Source organism: Microtus oregoni, unplaced genomic scaffold (assembly GCF_018167655.1).
Source record: "Microtus oregoni isolate MIOR12 unplaced genomic scaffold, Mior012 000073F_ref0000255, whole genome shotgun sequence".
Taxonomy (NCBI): domain Eukaryota; kingdom Metazoa; phylum Chordata; class Mammalia; order Rodentia; family Cricetidae; genus Microtus; species Microtus oregoni.
Genome location: NW_024543986.1, coordinates 3,301,469 through 3,319,297, shown reverse-complemented (window position 1 = coordinate 3,319,297; position 17,829 = coordinate 3,301,469). Strand labels below are relative to the sequence as shown.

Sequence of the window (17,829 nt, the reverse complement as noted above, 5' to 3'; positions counted from 1 at the left end):
TTGAATTCCTGTTTCTAAGTAATTGCATTATTCTGTAACTGGGTCACGGGGTCTTTGAACATAGGAGATGTATCTTCCTGTAATACATATTCCATGGCGTCCTTTGCACACTAAGTATTTCTTAGCTTGAACCTTGCCTCATCCAAGAAAGGAGAGGGGCGTCACAAATGAAATGTGGGAGATGTAGCTTTGGAGCCTGTCCTGGAACTAACTCTTGTAGACCAGGCTGCCTCTAACTCACAGAGATCCGCCTGCCTCTGCCTCCTGACTTCTGGGATTAAAGGCATGCGCCACCACCGCCCAGCAAGACCGCCTACTTTTACACTTTAGAAAAGTTGGGAGGGGGGGCTGGAGAGATGGCTCAGTGGTTAAGAGCATTGCCTGTTCTTCCAAAGGTCCTGAGTTCAATTCCCAGCAACCACATGGTGGCTCACAAACATCTGTAAAGAGGTCTGGCACCCTCTTCTGGCCTTCAGGCATACAGAGAGAATATTGTATACATAATAAATAAATAAATAAATATTAAAAAAAAAGAAAAGTGGGGGGGATCTAAGGCGCACACCTAGGGAATGCAGGAAATGTTAAGTCCACATCTCCTTTCAGGACTTCACAGAGATAAGTGAAGTGGCACACACATTTTAATCCCAGCACTTGGGGGACAGAAGCAAGAGGATCTTGTATGTTTGAGGCCAGCCTAGTCTACATAGCAAGTTCCAGAATGGCCAGGACTAAATAGGTTCTGTCTCAAAAAAGAAAAAAAGAAAGAAAGAAAGAAAGAAAGAAAGCCAGAGGTAGTGGTACATGCCTTGCCTTTGATCCCAGCACATGGGAGGCAAAAATAGGCGGATCTCTATGAGTTTGAGGCCAGCCTGGTGTATAGAGTGACTTCCAAGACAACCAGAGCTGAATGGTGAGACTCTATCTTCTTTATTTATTTATTTTTTCGAGACAAGGTTTCTCTGTAGCTTTGGAGCCTGTCCTGGAACTAGCTCTTGTAGACCAGGCTGGCCTCTAACCCACAGAGATCCGCCTGCCTCTGCCTCCCAAATGCTGGGATTAAAGGTATGCGCCACCACCGCCCGGTGAGACTCTGTCTTAAACAAAAAAAAGAAGGAAGGCAGGAAGGAAGGAAGGAAGGAAGGAAGGAAGAAAGAAAGAAAGAAAGGGGGCTGGAGAGATGGCTCAGAGGTTAAGAGCATTGCCTGCTCTTCCAAAGGTCCTGAGTTCAATTCCCAGCAACCACATGGTGGCTCACAACCATCTGTAACGGGGTCTGGTGCCCTCTTCTGGCCTGCAGGCATACACATAGACAGAATATTGCATACATAATGAATAAATAAATATTTTTAAATAAGAAAGGAAGGAAGGAAAGAGAGAAAGAAAGAAAGAAAGAAAGAAAGAAAGAAAGAAAGAAAGAGACAAACAAAAAAAAATACTTATGACTGTCAAAAAAACTCTTCTTGTGGCTAGGAATGTAGCTCAGTGGCAGAGTTCTTTATTACCAGATGCAAGGCCCTAGCTTCTAGCCTCAGCACTCCAAACAACAACAAGAAAGTCTTCCTAGAAAAAAGCAAGACATAAAGGCAGGTGATAATCTATACAAAGTTTATTTTGATATCAGTTTGTATGGAAACAAGCAGGTGTCAGCATTATGCAGGCACAGAAAAAAGGGAAAGAAGAAAACTCCAATGCTAATTCTCTTGTATTTACACTATTTGGTTTCAACAAGGACAGGAAGCTTTACTGTTAGCTTCCTGTGGGAACTCCAGTTTCTGCACCTTGCCTTGCTGCCTCTCAGCATCACGATACAAGAGGGATTTCTGAGCCTTCAGTCGGCAAGCCAGGCACATGAAAATTGACTCCACGTTCTGACTTTCTTTGGGGTCCTTGGCTGATGTCTCAAACAAGAGCATGTTGTGGGCATCAGCAAATTTCAGGGCTAAGTTGGAGAGTACCTGGATCTGTTCCCTCAAGTCACACTTGTTACCCACAAGCACCTTTGGGACTAGTGGGGGCACAGCATGCCCATTGCATTCTTGGATCCACATTTTTAAGTTGGTGAAGGAGGTCATCTTGGTGACGTCATAGACAAAGACCACGGCATGCACATTGCGGTAGTAGTGCTCCACCATGCTTTTACGGAAGCGTTCCTGTCCTGCTGTGTCCCACACCTGAACCTGCAACAAAAACCCACATGTGAAGTTGGAAAAGGAAACATGAGGAGATGAGAAAAAGCATAGTCTTAATGCATTAGAAAATGAGGTAACAAGTCCTGTTATAGCAATAAGTCCTTGACAGATCAGTTGAATGGACCTATCAAAGCTCAGAGAGCTGTTTTAGAGTTTGTTAAGGTTTTTTTTTTCCTTGAAATTGATGCATGAAGCCGGGTGGTGGTGGCAAACGCCTTTAATCCCATCACTTAGAAGGTAGAGGTAACGTGGTCTAAAGAGGGAGTTCCAGAACAGACAAGGCTATACAGACAAACCATGTCTTGAAAAAAAAGAGAGAGAGAGATCTGAGACAGAGAAAAAGAAAGGAAAAAAATAAATGGATGAATGAAAATACAAAGTTGAAAAATATAAAGAATTGTAGTTTAAAAAGAGTACACAGGACTGGAGAGTTTGCCCAGGGGTTAATAACACTTGATGCAGAGGACCCAGATTTGATTCCACGCATTCATAAGTAAACACACAACTGCTTCTAGCTACAGTCCCTGAGGACTGAATGCCCTCTTCTGACCTTGGCTAGTACCAAGCATACACGTAATGCACTTTACATATGCACAAAGAAAACACTCATGCACATAAAACAATGAATCTTTTTAAAATTAATAGAAATAGTTCACAAATTGGTCAAGTTTCCTGGAGGACAATGTAAAAATTTTATCAATAATCTTAAAAATGTTCACAACTCTTAAGACTTGTAATCCTATTTCCAGTAATCTATTCTATAGACATTGAAAAGATGCTCTCAAATTGTATGAAAATATCTTGATCACACTGTTATTTTTACTGAAGGAAAAATGTTCACTATGAGATGAATAGCACACACACACACAGAGGCATACACTAAAAGTCATATTTGCGCCAATTCACAGCTGCAATTCCAGCACTCAAGGGTAAGGCAAAAGGCTTTCTGTGAGTTCATGTAGCCTAGGCTATATGAAAAAAAAAAACCCTTGTCTTAAAAGACCAGAGAGAGGATATAACAGTTTACATAAGTGATTCCAAAAATTCTACCAAGGAACTTCTACAACTCATAAACACTTTCAGCAATGTAGCAGGATACAAGATTAACTCAAAAAAATTAGTAGCCCTTCTGTGCACAGATGATAAAGGGGCTAGGGAAGAAATCAGAGAATCAATGCCATTCAGAATAGCCACAAATAGCATAAAATATCTTGGAGTAACTCTAACCAAACAAGTGGAAGACTTGTATGATAAGAACTTTAAATCTTTTTTTATATTTATTTATTTATTATGGATACAATATTCTGTTTGTATATATGCCTGTTAGAAGAGGACACCAGACCTCATTACAGATGGTTGTGAGCCACCATGTGGTTGCTGGGAATCGAACTCTGGTCCTTTGGAAGAGCACGCAATGCTCTTAACCGCTGAGCCATCTCTCCAGCCCCCAGAACTTTAAATCTTTGAAGAAAGAAATTGAAAAAGACACCAGAAAGTGGAAAGATATCCCATGCTCTTGGGTAGGCAGAATTAACATAGTAAAAATGGCAATCTTACCAAAAGCAATCTACATATTCAACGCAATGCCCATCAAAATTCTTCAAAGACCTCAAAAGAAGAGTATTCAACTTCATAGGGAAAAGCAAAAAATCCAGGATAGCCAAAACAATCCTGTACAATAAAAGAACTTCTGGAGGCATCACAATCCCTGACTTCAAACTCTGCTACAGAGCTAAAGTGCTGAAAACAGCAAGGGATTAGCATAAGAACAGACAGGAGGAACAATGGAACCCAATAGAAGACCTGGATATCAATCCACACATCTTCGAACACCTGATCTTTGACAAGGAAGCAAAAAATATCAAATGGAAAAAAAGAAAGCATATTTAACAAGTGGTGCTGGCATAACTGGATAGCAACATGTAGAAGAATGAAAATAGACCCATATCTATCACCATGCACAAAACTCAAGTCGAAATGGATAGAAGACCTCAACATAAAGCCAGCCATACTGAACCTTATTGAAGAGAAAGTGGGAAGTATACTTGAACGCATTGGCACAGGGAACCACTTCTTAAATATAACCCCAGCAGCACAGACACTGAGAGAAACAATTAATAAATGGGACCTCCTGAAACTGAAAAGCTTCTGTAAAGCAAAGGACATGGTCAACAAGACAAAATGACAGCCTACAGAATGGGAAAAGATCTTCACTAACAGCACATCAGACAGAGGTCTAATCTCCAAAATATACAAAGAACTCAAGAAATCAGACACCAAAAGATCACATAATCCAATAAAAAAATGGAATACAGACCTAAACAGAGAATTCTCAACAGAGGAATCTAAAATGGCTGTAAGACACTTAAGGAAATGTTCAACATCCTTAGTCATCAGAGAAACGCAAATCAAAACAACTCTGAGATTTCCTCTCACACCTATAAGAATAGCCAAGATCAAAAACACTGATGACAACTTATGCTGGAGAGGTTGTGGGGTAAAGGGAACACTTCTGCATTGATGGTGGGAATACAAGCTAGTACAGCCCCTTTAAATGTCAGTGTGGCGATTTCTCAGAAAATTAGGAAACAACCATCCTCAAGACTCAGTAATACCACTTTGGGGTATATATCCAAAAGACGCTCAATCATACCACAAGAACATGTGCTCAACTATATTCATAGCAACTTTGTTTGTCATAGCCAGAACCTGCAAACAACCTAAATGCCCCTCAATCAAAGAATGGATAAAAAAAATGTGGTACATTTACACAATGGAGTACTACACGGCAGAAAAAAATAACGATAGCTTGAATTTTGCAGGAAAATGGATGGAGCTAGGAAACATTATTTTGAATGAGTAACCCAGACACAGAAAGACAATTATGACATGTACTCACTCATAGGTGGTTTTTAAACATAAAGCAAAGAAAGCCAGCCTACAAACCACAAATGCCAGAGAACTTAGACAACAAGACAGACTTACATAGATCTAATCTACAAGGGAAGTAATAAGTAGAAAAAGACAAGATCTCCTGAGTAAATTGGGAGCATGGGGACCTTGGGGGAAGATTGAAAGGGGAAGGGGAGAGGCAGAGAGGGGAGCATAGAAAAATGTAGAACTCAATAAATATCAATAAAACAGAATAAAAATAAAATAAAATAGAAGACCAGAGAGAGAAAATAAGAAAGAGAAATAACATATAATATTTTTCAGGGCTGGTATGTTCAATTTTTAACTGGCCCCAAATGTTTTCTCATATGATATAATCTCAATTTTAAAAAACATTAAACACAGGCTGGAGAGATGGCTCAGCGGTTAAGAGCATTGCCTGCTCTTCCAAAGGTCCTGAGTTCAATTCCCAGCAACCACATGGTAGCTCACAACCATCTGTAATGAGATCTGGTGCCCTCTTCTGGCCTTCACGCATACACACAGACATAATATTGTATACATAATAAATAAATAAATAAATATTAAAAAATAAACACAAATGTTTGTAGGAAAATCTAGAATTGTATATACCAGAATATTAATGGCTATTTGAATATAGGTAATATTTATTGTCTTTGTTCTTTTTCCTTGCCCTAATTTTATGGTTTAAAATACATGTTGCTTTGTAGTGTTGTTGTTGTCATTGTTGTTTGAGACAAGGTCTTAACACACACACACACACACACACACACACACACACACACGCGCGCGCACACACACACACACACACACACACACACACACATATATATATATATATATATATATATATATATATATATTTATATTAAGATGGCCTGAAATTAGTGATCCTTCTGCCTTACCTCACCTTCCTGAGCTCTGGGTTATAGGATGTACCTTCTTACCTAACTTGTATTACACAATTAGAAAAACTAAGATGAGTCAGGCCATATTTGGCTCCATAGCAAGTTGGAGGCCAGCCTGGACTATACAAGAGCCTACTTTACTGCCATCAGAAAAGCAAAACTAGTGTTAAAAGTCTCACCATTGCCAGGTGGTACTGGTATAAACCTTTAGTCCCAGCCAGGGAAGACAGGGAAACCCTGTCTAGAAAAACGAAACCAAACCGGACAAACAAACAAAATACCTTGCCATCTAGTTTATTTGTCTGTTTAAATGAGATCTAATTATGTAACCAAGGCTGACTTCAAATTCATGATCCACCTGTCTCATTCACCCTGGTGGTGCTAGAATCACATAGAATTACATGCTTGAGCCACCATGCCTGCTTTTCAATTTATTTTTAAATTTACGTCTTTGTTATGTAAAAGTTAATTTAATTCACTCTATTTTTCTTCTGCATCTTGGCTTTTGGGATAAAGGCCAAATTATGAAGAGAAAAATCTGGTATCAGTAACATATGCACAGACATAATTCCCAGGGGAACACTCTGGAAGTCAACATATATCCAAGCCCAGTTTTATTTTCTGTGATATATTCAGGGTCTGGGACAAGAGATATTCATGCTCAGAATGCTGATCTCAAGAGCCTATAAAATTCTCAGTTATAAAGCCAAATTTTGTTATGGCCTCTTGCTTGACTACTTTGACTCTTCAAATGAAGTTTCTACTCTTTATTTGGAACTAGCCGTCTGTGAGTATAATCTGTGGAATATAGTTGAATCTCTTTACGGAGTGAAGATCTTCTAAGACCACAATTCCAGACATCAGTTTCCATTGTCCTGGCTCTGCTTCATTAACCTCTAGGATCTTTTAGTGGAGCTCACTTCTCGCCTGGTCTGGCCTCAGTCTTTCTATCTCAGTCTTCTAGTGTTGGGGTTGTGGAATATTTACTATCAGCCTCAGCTTGATTTGGATTCTCATGAACCCTGGTCAGGCTCTCCTCTCTCTGTTTCTGGACTACAACAGTCATTTGGTTCCTGAATGTCTCCACTTCATTGCTCCCTAAATGCTGCTGTCACACTAGCTACCTCCATCCCCTGCTTGGACCTGTATGTCATCTTCCTTTTTAGGAAATTATGGTGGCCTTACACTGCATGTGCTGTCAAATGGAAATAGTTCAGTCTGCCTTAATTTGACCTATTCCTACCTAGGTTCAAGATGCTTGGCCACATCTTTCTCTGTGACTGTACCCACTAATCCATCCTTCCACAGTAGATCCTGATCCCAATCTCACCCATTCTTGAAGACTCAACTTGTGCTTTAGGGGAGGAGGGCTTTTTTTTTTTAGGCAGGGTCTCTCAATTTAATCCTGGCTGTCCTGGAACTGCTTCTGTAGACCAGGCTGACCTTGAACTCACTGAGATCCACCTGCCTCTGCATCCCAAATGCCAGCATTAAAGGCATGAGTCGCCATGCTTGGTTCAAATCTTCATTTTTTTTCATTTGCAAGATATATTATTTTATTATTTCTATTTTATATTTATGGATGTTTTGCCTGAATTTGTGCCTATGCAACACATGCATGCAGTCCCTAAAGAGACCAGAAGAGAAAAACAGATACCCCTGGAACTGGAATTACAGGTGGTCCAAACACCTCCCACATTCCCACCTGTATTCCTGCAGGTATTTCCAGATGAAAATGGAACCAGACCTCCGGAAGAGCAGCCAGCCAATGCTCTTAAGTACTGAACCATCTCTCCAGTCCCCCCATCTGCAAATCTCTTATAACTTCTCTCCAATTCTCTTTTCTTAGGAATTCTGATTGCTTTGGGGTCTACATCATTCCATTTAGAATACATGTGTGTCTTCTTTATTCTGTCAGTGCTGCCAGTCTCTCGCTGACTAAACTGTAGGCAGTCTTTTTCAGCTTTGAGGTGGTGATGATGAACAGCAGTATTGGCCTGAGCCCCTAGAACTACCAGCAGTAGGACAGCTCAGGTATCTGCCTGACGATTTCAGAGAAAACATCCCACTTTGGTTATACACAGAAGCAAAAAGCCTCTGTAAGCAGAGACCAAAAAAAAAATGATTTTATTTCCTCTTCCTCTCTGGTGCTCTGAGCAGGAAGGAAGAGAGGCAGATGGGGAGACGGATGGGGGTCAGGGGGAAGAAAACAGGCCTAATACAGGAATATCGTTTCCACTTGGCTCCCGCTCTCCACTTCCCACCCCCACTCTCCAGTAGTCTTAACTCTCGCCTCTGAGTGAAGCTGAATCCCTGTCGGCCCTCAGGCATGTGGCAGATGCTTTAACACCATGAGCTCAGGATTCTAAAAATACCTGCAGGAACACGGGTGGGAATGTGTGAGGTGTTTGAACTGAGTAAGGTTGGCTGTTTGGCTTTTCCTTGGCTTCCTAATTGTGTACAACCACCCAAGTTGCCAGAACTGTAGGGAGAGCCCCTCTGCTGGAGTTCTCCTCTGCCTTCCTGAAGCTACAAAGAAAGCCTTGAAGCTTTCATGTAGACGTTTGGGAGTTCAGGGGCAGTTACTGTTCTAATTCCAGTTCTATATAAACCGCATCCAAAGTTTTTGCACCCCTGCCTGTGATGAGACATAAGCCCGGAAGCAGGCTACTCCCAGCAGAAAACAGAAGAACTAGCAGGTATGGCCTCAAAACCTCTAAAAGGGAAGTACATCAGTCAGGCTCACTGGATTCATTGAACGGGTTCTGTGTCTGGGGATGCAGTTTTCCTGTCCTCAGCATCCTTACTGTCCTTTCATCCTTGCTAGGGAATGAGAGAAGATACTTCCCCTTCTCTTTTTTCTCTTTCTTCCTTCCTTCCTTTCTTTCTTTCTTTCTTTCTTTCTTTTTCTTTTGGTTTTTCAAGACAGGATTTCTCTGTAGCTTTGGAGCCTATCCTGGAACTAGCTCTTGTAGACCAGGCTGGCCTTGAACCCACCAAGATCCACCTGCCTCTGCCTCCCGAGTGCTGGGATTAAAGGCATGCGCCACCACTGCCCGGTCCCCCTCCTATTTCTTTTCTTCCCAGTGGACATGGTTGAGGACTACTCCTTAGCTACTCATGCCTGGGATGCTCATCACTCTCAGAGGGCCAGTACGGTACAGTGGAGTCAAACCAACTGGAATACAAATCTCTCCCCAAATCTCCTGCTAGTTGTGTGTCCTTTCTCTACTTCAGCATCCTCATCTGGAATGTCTTGGTGACATTTCTTGGACATGCATGGCCTGCCTAATACAGATTCCAGAATTCCCCAGATGCCCACATTATGGAAGATCAAATGCCCTTTGTAAAACAGTGTACTGTTTACATATTACCCTGCACACACCCTTTCTACATTTGTTTGTTTGTTTTTCAAGACAAGGTTTCTCTGTGTAGCAGCTCTGTCTTTCCTAGAACTCACTCTGTAGACCAGACTGACCTCGAACTCACTGAGATTCACCTGCCTCTACCTCCTGAGTGCTGGGATTAATGGCATTCACCACCACTCCTGGCCTTTCTACATGTTTTAAAGTATCTCTTCTTATACTTATATTTGATACGATGCAAGTGATCAAAAATACTTGATCTAATGTATTGTTTAGGGAAGAAGAAAAAAGTCTGTATATGTTTAGGTAGATTCATGTGTGTGCATGTGCACACACACATACACGTATACACACACACACACAGGCCAATACTGCTGTTCATCATCACCACCTCAAAGCTGAAAAAGACTGCCTACAGTTTAGTCAGCGAGAGACCGGCAGCACTGACAGAATAAAGAAGACACACATGTATTCTAAATGGAATGATGTAGACCCCAAGGCAATCAGAATTCCTAAGAAAAGAGAATTGGAGAGAAGTTATGAGAGAGAGAGAGAGAGATAGAGAGAGAGAGAGAGAGAGAGAGATCTCATCTAGATCACGCTGGCCTGCCTTAAACTTATTTAGCCAAATACAAGATGACCTTGTAGTTTTCATTTTCCTGTTTCTATTCCCTGAGTGCTAGGATTTCAGGTATACCTCACTGGGCCAGGATTATGTGTCACTGGGATTGGACTCAGGGCCTCATACTTGCTAGGCCAGCACTATACTAGCAGAGCTATATCTCCAGTCCCTGCTTCTTTCTCTAAACATTTTCTTTTCAGTTAGTTGGACCCCTTGAGTACAGAGGGCCAACTGTATACAGTGAGTACAGCTGGAAAGACAGCACTCTGGCTTCTATTCAGTAGCTGAGAAAATGAAACCATAATTTCCTCGTCTCTATAGTGGGAAGTTGGGTTTCTCTGTGGCTGCTAAGATGATCCAATGAAATGATAAATGAGAAGAAGTTTTTGTAAGATGTGAAGTGCTCAATGAATATTAGTTGTTATCATTGTCTCAAAGAGCACATCAACCTTTAGTACTGTGCCTTGGGTCTACTGGTTCGCACTGTGGAAAGCTTGGCTCTAGAAGCCGAAACAGGGCAAGGGCAGTTAGTGGGAAGAGGCAGGGAGAAAGATGCATTATCTTGCCATGAGCAGCTTGGATAGGCCCAGATTAATGGGGTGATGGGCAAAGGCTGAGGGGCATGGGGTGGAGAGCTGCCACATCCTGCCTTGAATAAGCTTCAGCAAGCCCTCCATCCCCTACATATACTTTTAGCAGACCTGGGTATTTTTTTTATCTAGTAGACATATCTGGCATCATTTTATTTATTTTTTTAAACATTTTTACGGTTTATTTAACTTTATTTTATGTGCATTGGTGTGAAGTGTCAGATCCCCTGGAACTGATCTTCAGATAGTTGTGAGCTGCCATGTGGGTGCTGGGAATTGAACCCGGGTCCTCTGGAAGAGCAGTCTGTGCTCTTAACCACTGAGCCATCTCTCCAGCCCCTCTGGCATCATTTTATAGATGAGCTACGAATGTCTTTTTGTTGAAGGCCAATGGCAGAAGGCAAACGTACAAATAAAAAGAAAGAAAGAAAGAAAGAAGAAAAGAAAGAAAGAAAGAAAGAAAGATTTACAACCTTTGGTGGATACTCCCATGGATGACGGGGAAAGTTTAAAAGAAATCTTTTGTTTGTTTGTTTTTTGAGAAAGGGTTTCTGTGTATAGCCCTGGCTGTCCTGGAACTAGCCCTATAGACCAGGCTGGCCTCAAACTCACAGAGATCCACTTGCCTCTGCCTCCTGAGTGCTGGGATTAAAGGTGTGGGCCACTACCACTCAATTAAAAAATATTTTTTTATTAATTAGCTGGACTGTTCCATATGTACCATATGTATCTAAGAAACACGCATACACAAAGATGACACACGATGCAATGAAAAGGACAGAGACAAAGACAGACAGGCACCCACTCACACATGCACCCACACTGGGGAAGGGAAAAAATTAAAGGGGAAGAGAAGGAGGAGAAGAGGGAGGGAGAGGAAGAGAAAGGGGAAGGCAACAAGGGACACACACAGTGATGTATAGTTAACCATTAAGCTATCTGACAGAAGCTTAGAAGGCACCACAGAAAACATGACGTCATTCTGACTGTAGGCAACTTGTAAGGAACATTGAGCTCAGCCACCTTGCACTTAGTAATGTAACACAGGAAGGTGTTTTCCCCAGGGATCAGCAGAGGGGGAGAGCCCTGCATCTGGGCCATGCCTGTCTATAGCCATGGCTGAGCTGCTGCTATAGTGCTCAGCGTGTAGGAGGACCCAAGCTAGACAGAAGGGCTACTTTCTGTAAATGTCACCAAGAATGGTTCAGCAATGCCTAAACCCTCATTGGTTTCTGATGCTTTTATCCTGAGACAGATGCAAAATGGTTTAGCTAAACCTGTAGGTGACACATAAATAATGCATAATTATTAAGTTATAAGAAAAACAGATTCAACACAATGCCCATCAACGTTATTAAGAAAAGCTCCTCCCTTCCTTTGAGAGTTGGAATATGACTCCATTTTTCCTAGATTGAGCAGGAAAAGCTGCCAGCTTTCCTTTGTTGGGTCCCTCCATGTTGTTCTCACAGATAACCTTCTGGGTTAAATGGACTTAAGACTTATGTACTCTTCTAAGCCCGGCAATGGGAAACCCAGAAAGAGTGGCGGAAAAGGGATTAAGCTTGATCTTGTTTGATCTAAGGTAAGTTGCTTTCCCACTCTGAGTTCCAGTTCCCTACCTATAAAATGAGGACTTTGGATTTGAGACTTTTTTCCAAGGTCTTTTCTAGCTCTGAACACCTGTAATTCTCATGCCCAAACTGAGACAGTCCAGGTGTGAAAAGCAAACTCCAACCACTCTCTTGAGTGTCTTGAGTGCAAGCAAAAGAGATTTCTTGCTTGAATTTTATTTTATTTATTTAGTGGTGCTGGGGCTATGAGCCAAAGCCTCACATAGCCTAAACACACATTCTACCAGTGAACTATGCCCCCAAACTTGAAGGAGACAACGTGAAGGCTCTTGGATTTTTGGGCCATAGCCTTGGATTCCTTGCCTATACTCAGTAAGACAGGCTGCTTGGTAGTCTAGCATCACTCCCAATGAGGGGGCTTGATGTTACCTTCGAAAGTAGAGCTCAATGTAAAGAACATGGGCTCTGGGTCTCAGTTGAAACACTAGCAATCGTGAACATTGGTGAAACAGGCCTTTACTTTAAACCCCAGCACTCGGGGAGTCAGAGGCAGGCTGATCATTGTGAGTTCAAGGCCACCCTGATTTATAGAGCTAGTTCCAGGACAGCTAGGGAATATTACACAGAGAAACCCAGTCTTGAAAAACCAATAAAATATAAAAAAAAGAAGTAAAAAGCCTAGCAATCACAAAAGATTCCTCTGCCTGTGGGCAAGCTACTTCATCTCTCTCAAAATTGGTCTCCTTCTCTGTCAAAAGGGAATGATAAAAATCCCGATTCTAGGATGGCAAGATGGTTCAGCACTTGGCACCCAGCCTAATGTCCTGACTTTGATTCCTGAAACTCACAAGGTGGAAAGAGAACAGATTCTACGAGTTATCCTCTGACCTTCACATGTGCACTGTGAAATACATGTGACTTCACATGCACACAAACACACACGTACGTGTGCATGCACAAATGTTCACACATACTGCATGTAGATCTTTTTTAATTAAAAGTATTTTAAAATCTTAAGTCCTGGGGCTGCCGTATCAAGTAAGACATAAAATGACTAGTTTGGACTTTGTTTAGTCAATAAACAGAAGGGTTTTTGTTTAGTTTAGATTTATTTTTATTATTTGTAGTTACGTGTAGGTATGTGCACATTAATGAATGTGTCTGCAGAACTCAGAGGCATCAGGTATCTCTAGAGCTGGAATTACAGAGTCCTTGAAAGAGCAATATGTGTTTTTAACCACTGAGCTACCTCTCCAGCCCCAATAAATAGAAGTTTTCAATTATTATTCCCTAATTATTGGAGGCATTTATTTTGAGTTTTATTTTAGGTTTATTGTGTGTGTATGGGGTTTTTTGTAGTGAACATGTAGGTGCTCCATTCCCTGAAACTACAGTTATGGATGGTTATGAGTCACTTGCGGGTGCTGAGAATTGAACCCAGGTCCCGGAGCATTTGTTATTGCAGAGGGCCTGGGTTCAAGTGCTGGTAACCTCTGAGTTACCTCTCTAGCTGCCATGGGGGGTTTCTTGAGTATGTGTTAACCAGGAAACGTTGGATTGTAAAAGGTATGAGGTACAAGAAGACACATGGTGATTGGGGGAAAGAAATAGGGCTTCAAAAGCCAGGTGGCGCACGCCTTTAATCCCAGCACTCGGGAGGCAGAGGCAGGCGGATCTCTGTGGGTTCGAGGCCAGCCTGGTCTACAAGAACTAGTTCCAGGATAGGCTTCAAAGCCACAAAGAAACCTTATCTTGAAAAAGAAAAGAAAAAAAAGAAAGAAAGAAAGAAAGAAAGAGGGCTGGAGGGGTGGCTCAGAGGTTAAGAGCATTGCCTGCTCTTCCAAAGGTCCTGAGTTCAATTCCCAGCAACCACATGGTGGCTCACAACCATCTGTAATGGGACCCTCTTCTGGCCTGCAGGCATACACACAGACAGAATATTGTATACATAATAAAGAAAGAAAGAAAGAAAGAAAGAAAGAAAGAAAGAAAGAAAGAAATGGGACTTCAGACTCCTAAGGATAGCCCTGATACGGAAGATGTGGTTCTGAATATGGCAAATCAGGCATCCCCAGCAGAGGTTGTCATGTGTGCCACCCCTGAGACACAATCGGGAACAAGCCTGGAAGAGGCCATGCCCTATTCCAGAACTGAGAAAAGCCATTCCCCTGCCTGGGCTTCTACTTTATAATTTGAGAGCCTACTCTTGCTGGCTGAACTCTAGGGCTGCCACATCTTACCCCACTGTACCTTTGTCTCTCCCCCCGAAAGGGCGACTAGCTAAGACACTCAGTCATCCAGTCATCTTCAAACCAAGTTTTGGTACTTGTTCCTGCAAGCAGTCAAAGCATGAGGCACAATCTACTTCTTTCTTGATCTCCTGCCAGGTGCCATGCTCTGCCGTCTTCCAGACACACTCGTCTCTCATTGGCCTGCTTGGGCCTTCTTGTTTCAACAGCTTACAAGGGAGCAGGTTCAGCATCTCCCAGGTCCCACACTCCCCTGATGGTCCTTGGAGAATTTGTCCTCAGAGGTTCCTTCTTGAACTGTGTTATAAGGCTTTGTCCTCTTGAAAATATCACCTTCCACCAAAAGCCCATATTAAGCACTTATCTGCACGTGGTGTTGTGCTGATCTCTGTTTCTAGTGAGTCACACTGTCACAGGCTCTATCCTCTGGGGGAAAAAAAGTCTGGGATATTTGGCAGAGACTCTGAGACCCAGTTGGCTAAATAGAGGGGTGACAGTAGAGGAGGAATGGTTAAAAACACTCCCCAAGGCCATTTGGGTTATGACTTCATCCACTATTCACCTCCCACCCCTCATTTCTCCTCCCCCCAACCCTCCCCCCTCATCTTCCTTTTCTCCACATACTTTCTTTTTCCCAGCACTCAAATTCCAGATGACTTTAGCACCCTCCCCCAACCTGTAAGCCCAGGGAACTCTTTAGCTCCTTATAACACTTGATTTTAAATAAGCTATAACATTAATGAATGATTTTGAAGGTGTTTCAAAATGCATCCATTGGTTTATTTCTACTTTGGCAAAAAAAAGCAAACAAACCATGTCTTAGACTTTCCAGCATCTGGTAGGCATATATTAGAGAAACTAGACACCATAAAAGAAGCCCTGACTTGTGCGAACATTCAACACGGGAGTCCTTGAAAAAGAAAGCCACAGACACCTGCATTGATTTTAAAAGGGCATGAAGCAATCCCTGTCTCCTCAGAAGTGGAAGAAGCAAAAAAGATCACAAGTTCAAAAGAATGTACTATCTCCCCAACCCAGAGGCTCACTCTTCCTTATCTCCTACCAGTCTTCCTGAAGTGCAGTCTTGGCTTGTTTTCTGAGGCCATTTTAATCACCAAGAAAGCTTGCACAATTTGGGATGTTTCATCAGCCCCTCCAATTCCCCAGTTCTTCTTTTCCACTTCACTTAGAAGACAGGACAGGACAGGACATGTGGCTACTTCAGTCGGTTTTCGCAGCAAGAAGTTTGCCTTCCCTTTGGCCCTACCTGGGGTCTAACTACAGGCAGAAGCAAAGGCCAGCTATGAGTCTAGAGGAATTGGTCTTTAGTATCCCTGGTGCCTTCTTAGAAGATTACCATGACACACAAAGCTGCCCTTGCCATATCCTGCTTCCTGCCACCCTCTCCCTGCACTTGACATATTCCTGTCTTACTGAGTTTCTCCTTTTACTGCATGAAATAAATATATAAAATATTTTGACTTGACCTACTTAATAAACTATGGAGAGAGGGGTCAAGGCACTTCCCCTGGCCCTCAGATAAGTTGTGCTACATTTTCCCAATGGGCCTTTTGAAGACAATGCCGGCAGAATGAGCAAAGGGCACTTTGTTCATTAGGTTCCCCAAAGCAAGCAAAGAAACAAGCATTTGAGAGAGACTGCCTCCAAAGAACAAGTTTGGGGGATGCTGAAGGCTCAGTGGGCGACCGACAATCTTTAAAAGGGCTCATGGCTTTGTCACACAACCATCTCTCCACCCCCATTTCAACTCAGCCCCAATCTTAAAAGTAAACTATAATTTAAAATAAAGCAGTTTTCATGCTCCATAAATTCCCAGCCTTCTTAATGTCACAGGGCTTAGCCAAGATGATTTTTTTTATTGCAGCCTATTGGCACCCAAGAGGTAGAAAAGACCTCAAGATGTATAAAGTGCTTTGGGATCCATCCCACAAGACATCCGAGAAATGTTTCAGGCCTTCCTGTGCTCAGGGATGTCTCTCCCGCTCAGGGTTGAGGACAATTTCAAACCGGCTTTTCCAGGCAGGAGCTGTAAGGCGAGGGGTAAAAATGCAGCCACTCTGTCTTCCCAGGAAAATTGGGTTAGGTGGGGACGGAGCCCCTGAAAGAAGCTAAAAGGGGTGAGGATGCCACCAGGGTCTTGAACTCGGCAGGTGGCGACACAACCAAAGCTAGACATTTGTTATCACTAGAACTTTACCTCAGGCGAAACCCCCTCCCAGGTCCCTCCCTTCCCGGACCTGACCAGCTGGATCACCTTGATCTTCTCGCCCTCGATTTCCACGGTCTTCTCCCTGAAGTCCACACCGATAGTGGCCTCAGTCTTCTCTGGGAAAGTACCCCCGCAGAAGCGGAAAGTCAGGCAGGTCTTGCCCACGTTGGAGTCCCCAATCACGATGATTTTGAAGATACGAATCTGTACATACTGGTCCATCGATGAGTCGAGCTCCAGCGATGCCAAGCCAGCAGCTGAAGCAGGCTGTAGGCTCCCATGGCCCAAGATGGGCTGCGCCATCTCCCCGGGACAGGACCGGGGTCCCAACCCCAGTCGAGGGCTCCACACAAAGAAAGCGGCCACGTTAGTGCGCTCAAGGCGAGAGAGCTTTGTGCGTGTGTGTGTGTGTGTGTGTGTGCACGCGCGCGCGTGTGCGTGTCTGAAGTGTGTGTCCGCCTGTGTGTGCGTGCGCCGGCAACGTGTGTGTGCGCGCGCGCTTGAAGGGGATGCTCTCACCCTAGGCACCCCTCCTCCTTCCCCAGTGCACCCTTCTAGCAGCTCTAAGGCACAGACACAAAAGCTTGCAAGAGAAGAAATGGAGAACCTGCCCGCCTTAAGCCCCCTCCTTCTGCCGGTGTGTGAGCTCCAAGACTGCAGGCTCAGGCTGTGCCGCGCCTTCGCCTAGACCCTCCCCTGTCTGGACCCCAGGGACACATGAGGGAGAAAGCCTAAGCAAAACGGGGAAGGGCTGAGGAGGGTGACACACGCCACCCCAGAATAGCCTTGCCTTCTTGCCCCTAGTTCAGTGGTGGGGTTCAGGCTTCCAACCCCCACTTAACTTAGAGCGAATGGGGTGAGTGGACAGTGAGCGCAGCTAGGGAGGACAAAGAGAGTTGTACCCTAAGGCATCACTGGAGAGCTTCGGGTGCGGTGCAGCACTAGGAGGTGGGGAATCTGAGGTACCTCTTTCAGCTCCACAGCAGCTGACAGCTGTGCCGCCGTGGTTCCCTGCCTTCCGCAAGTCTTAGGATAAAGAGGTTTTCGGTCTAATTGAGGGAGCAGGTGCACTTTGGGGCCTAAGGAATTGGGGAGGGCGCTGACAGGACACCGGTACACGCAGTGGCTTATGGAGGGCACTCATGCAGCTGAAAGGAGGAAGACACGGGGCACGGGTGTGAGTGTGTAGGGA

The 17,829-nt window shown here is 43.5% G+C and overlaps 1 protein-coding gene across 1 annotated transcript; it reads right to left on the bottom strand.

Annotated features, from left to right (window-relative positions):
• Positions 1-1,614: 1,614 nt before the first annotated feature.
• On the bottom strand, positions 1,615-17,042 carry LOC121441142 (ras-related protein Rab-33A-like). Its single transcript, XM_041642277.1, has 2 exons — positions 16,683-17,042; positions 1,615-2,177 (listed from the first exon to the last, which is right to left on the bottom strand). Exons 1-2 carry the CDS (start codon positions 16,938-16,940, stop codon positions 1,722-1,724), a joined length of 714 nt encoding a protein of 237 aa, XP_041498211.1. The 5' UTR covers positions 16,941-17,042; the 3' UTR covers positions 1,615-1,721.
• Positions 17,043-17,829: the final 787 nt, after the last annotated feature.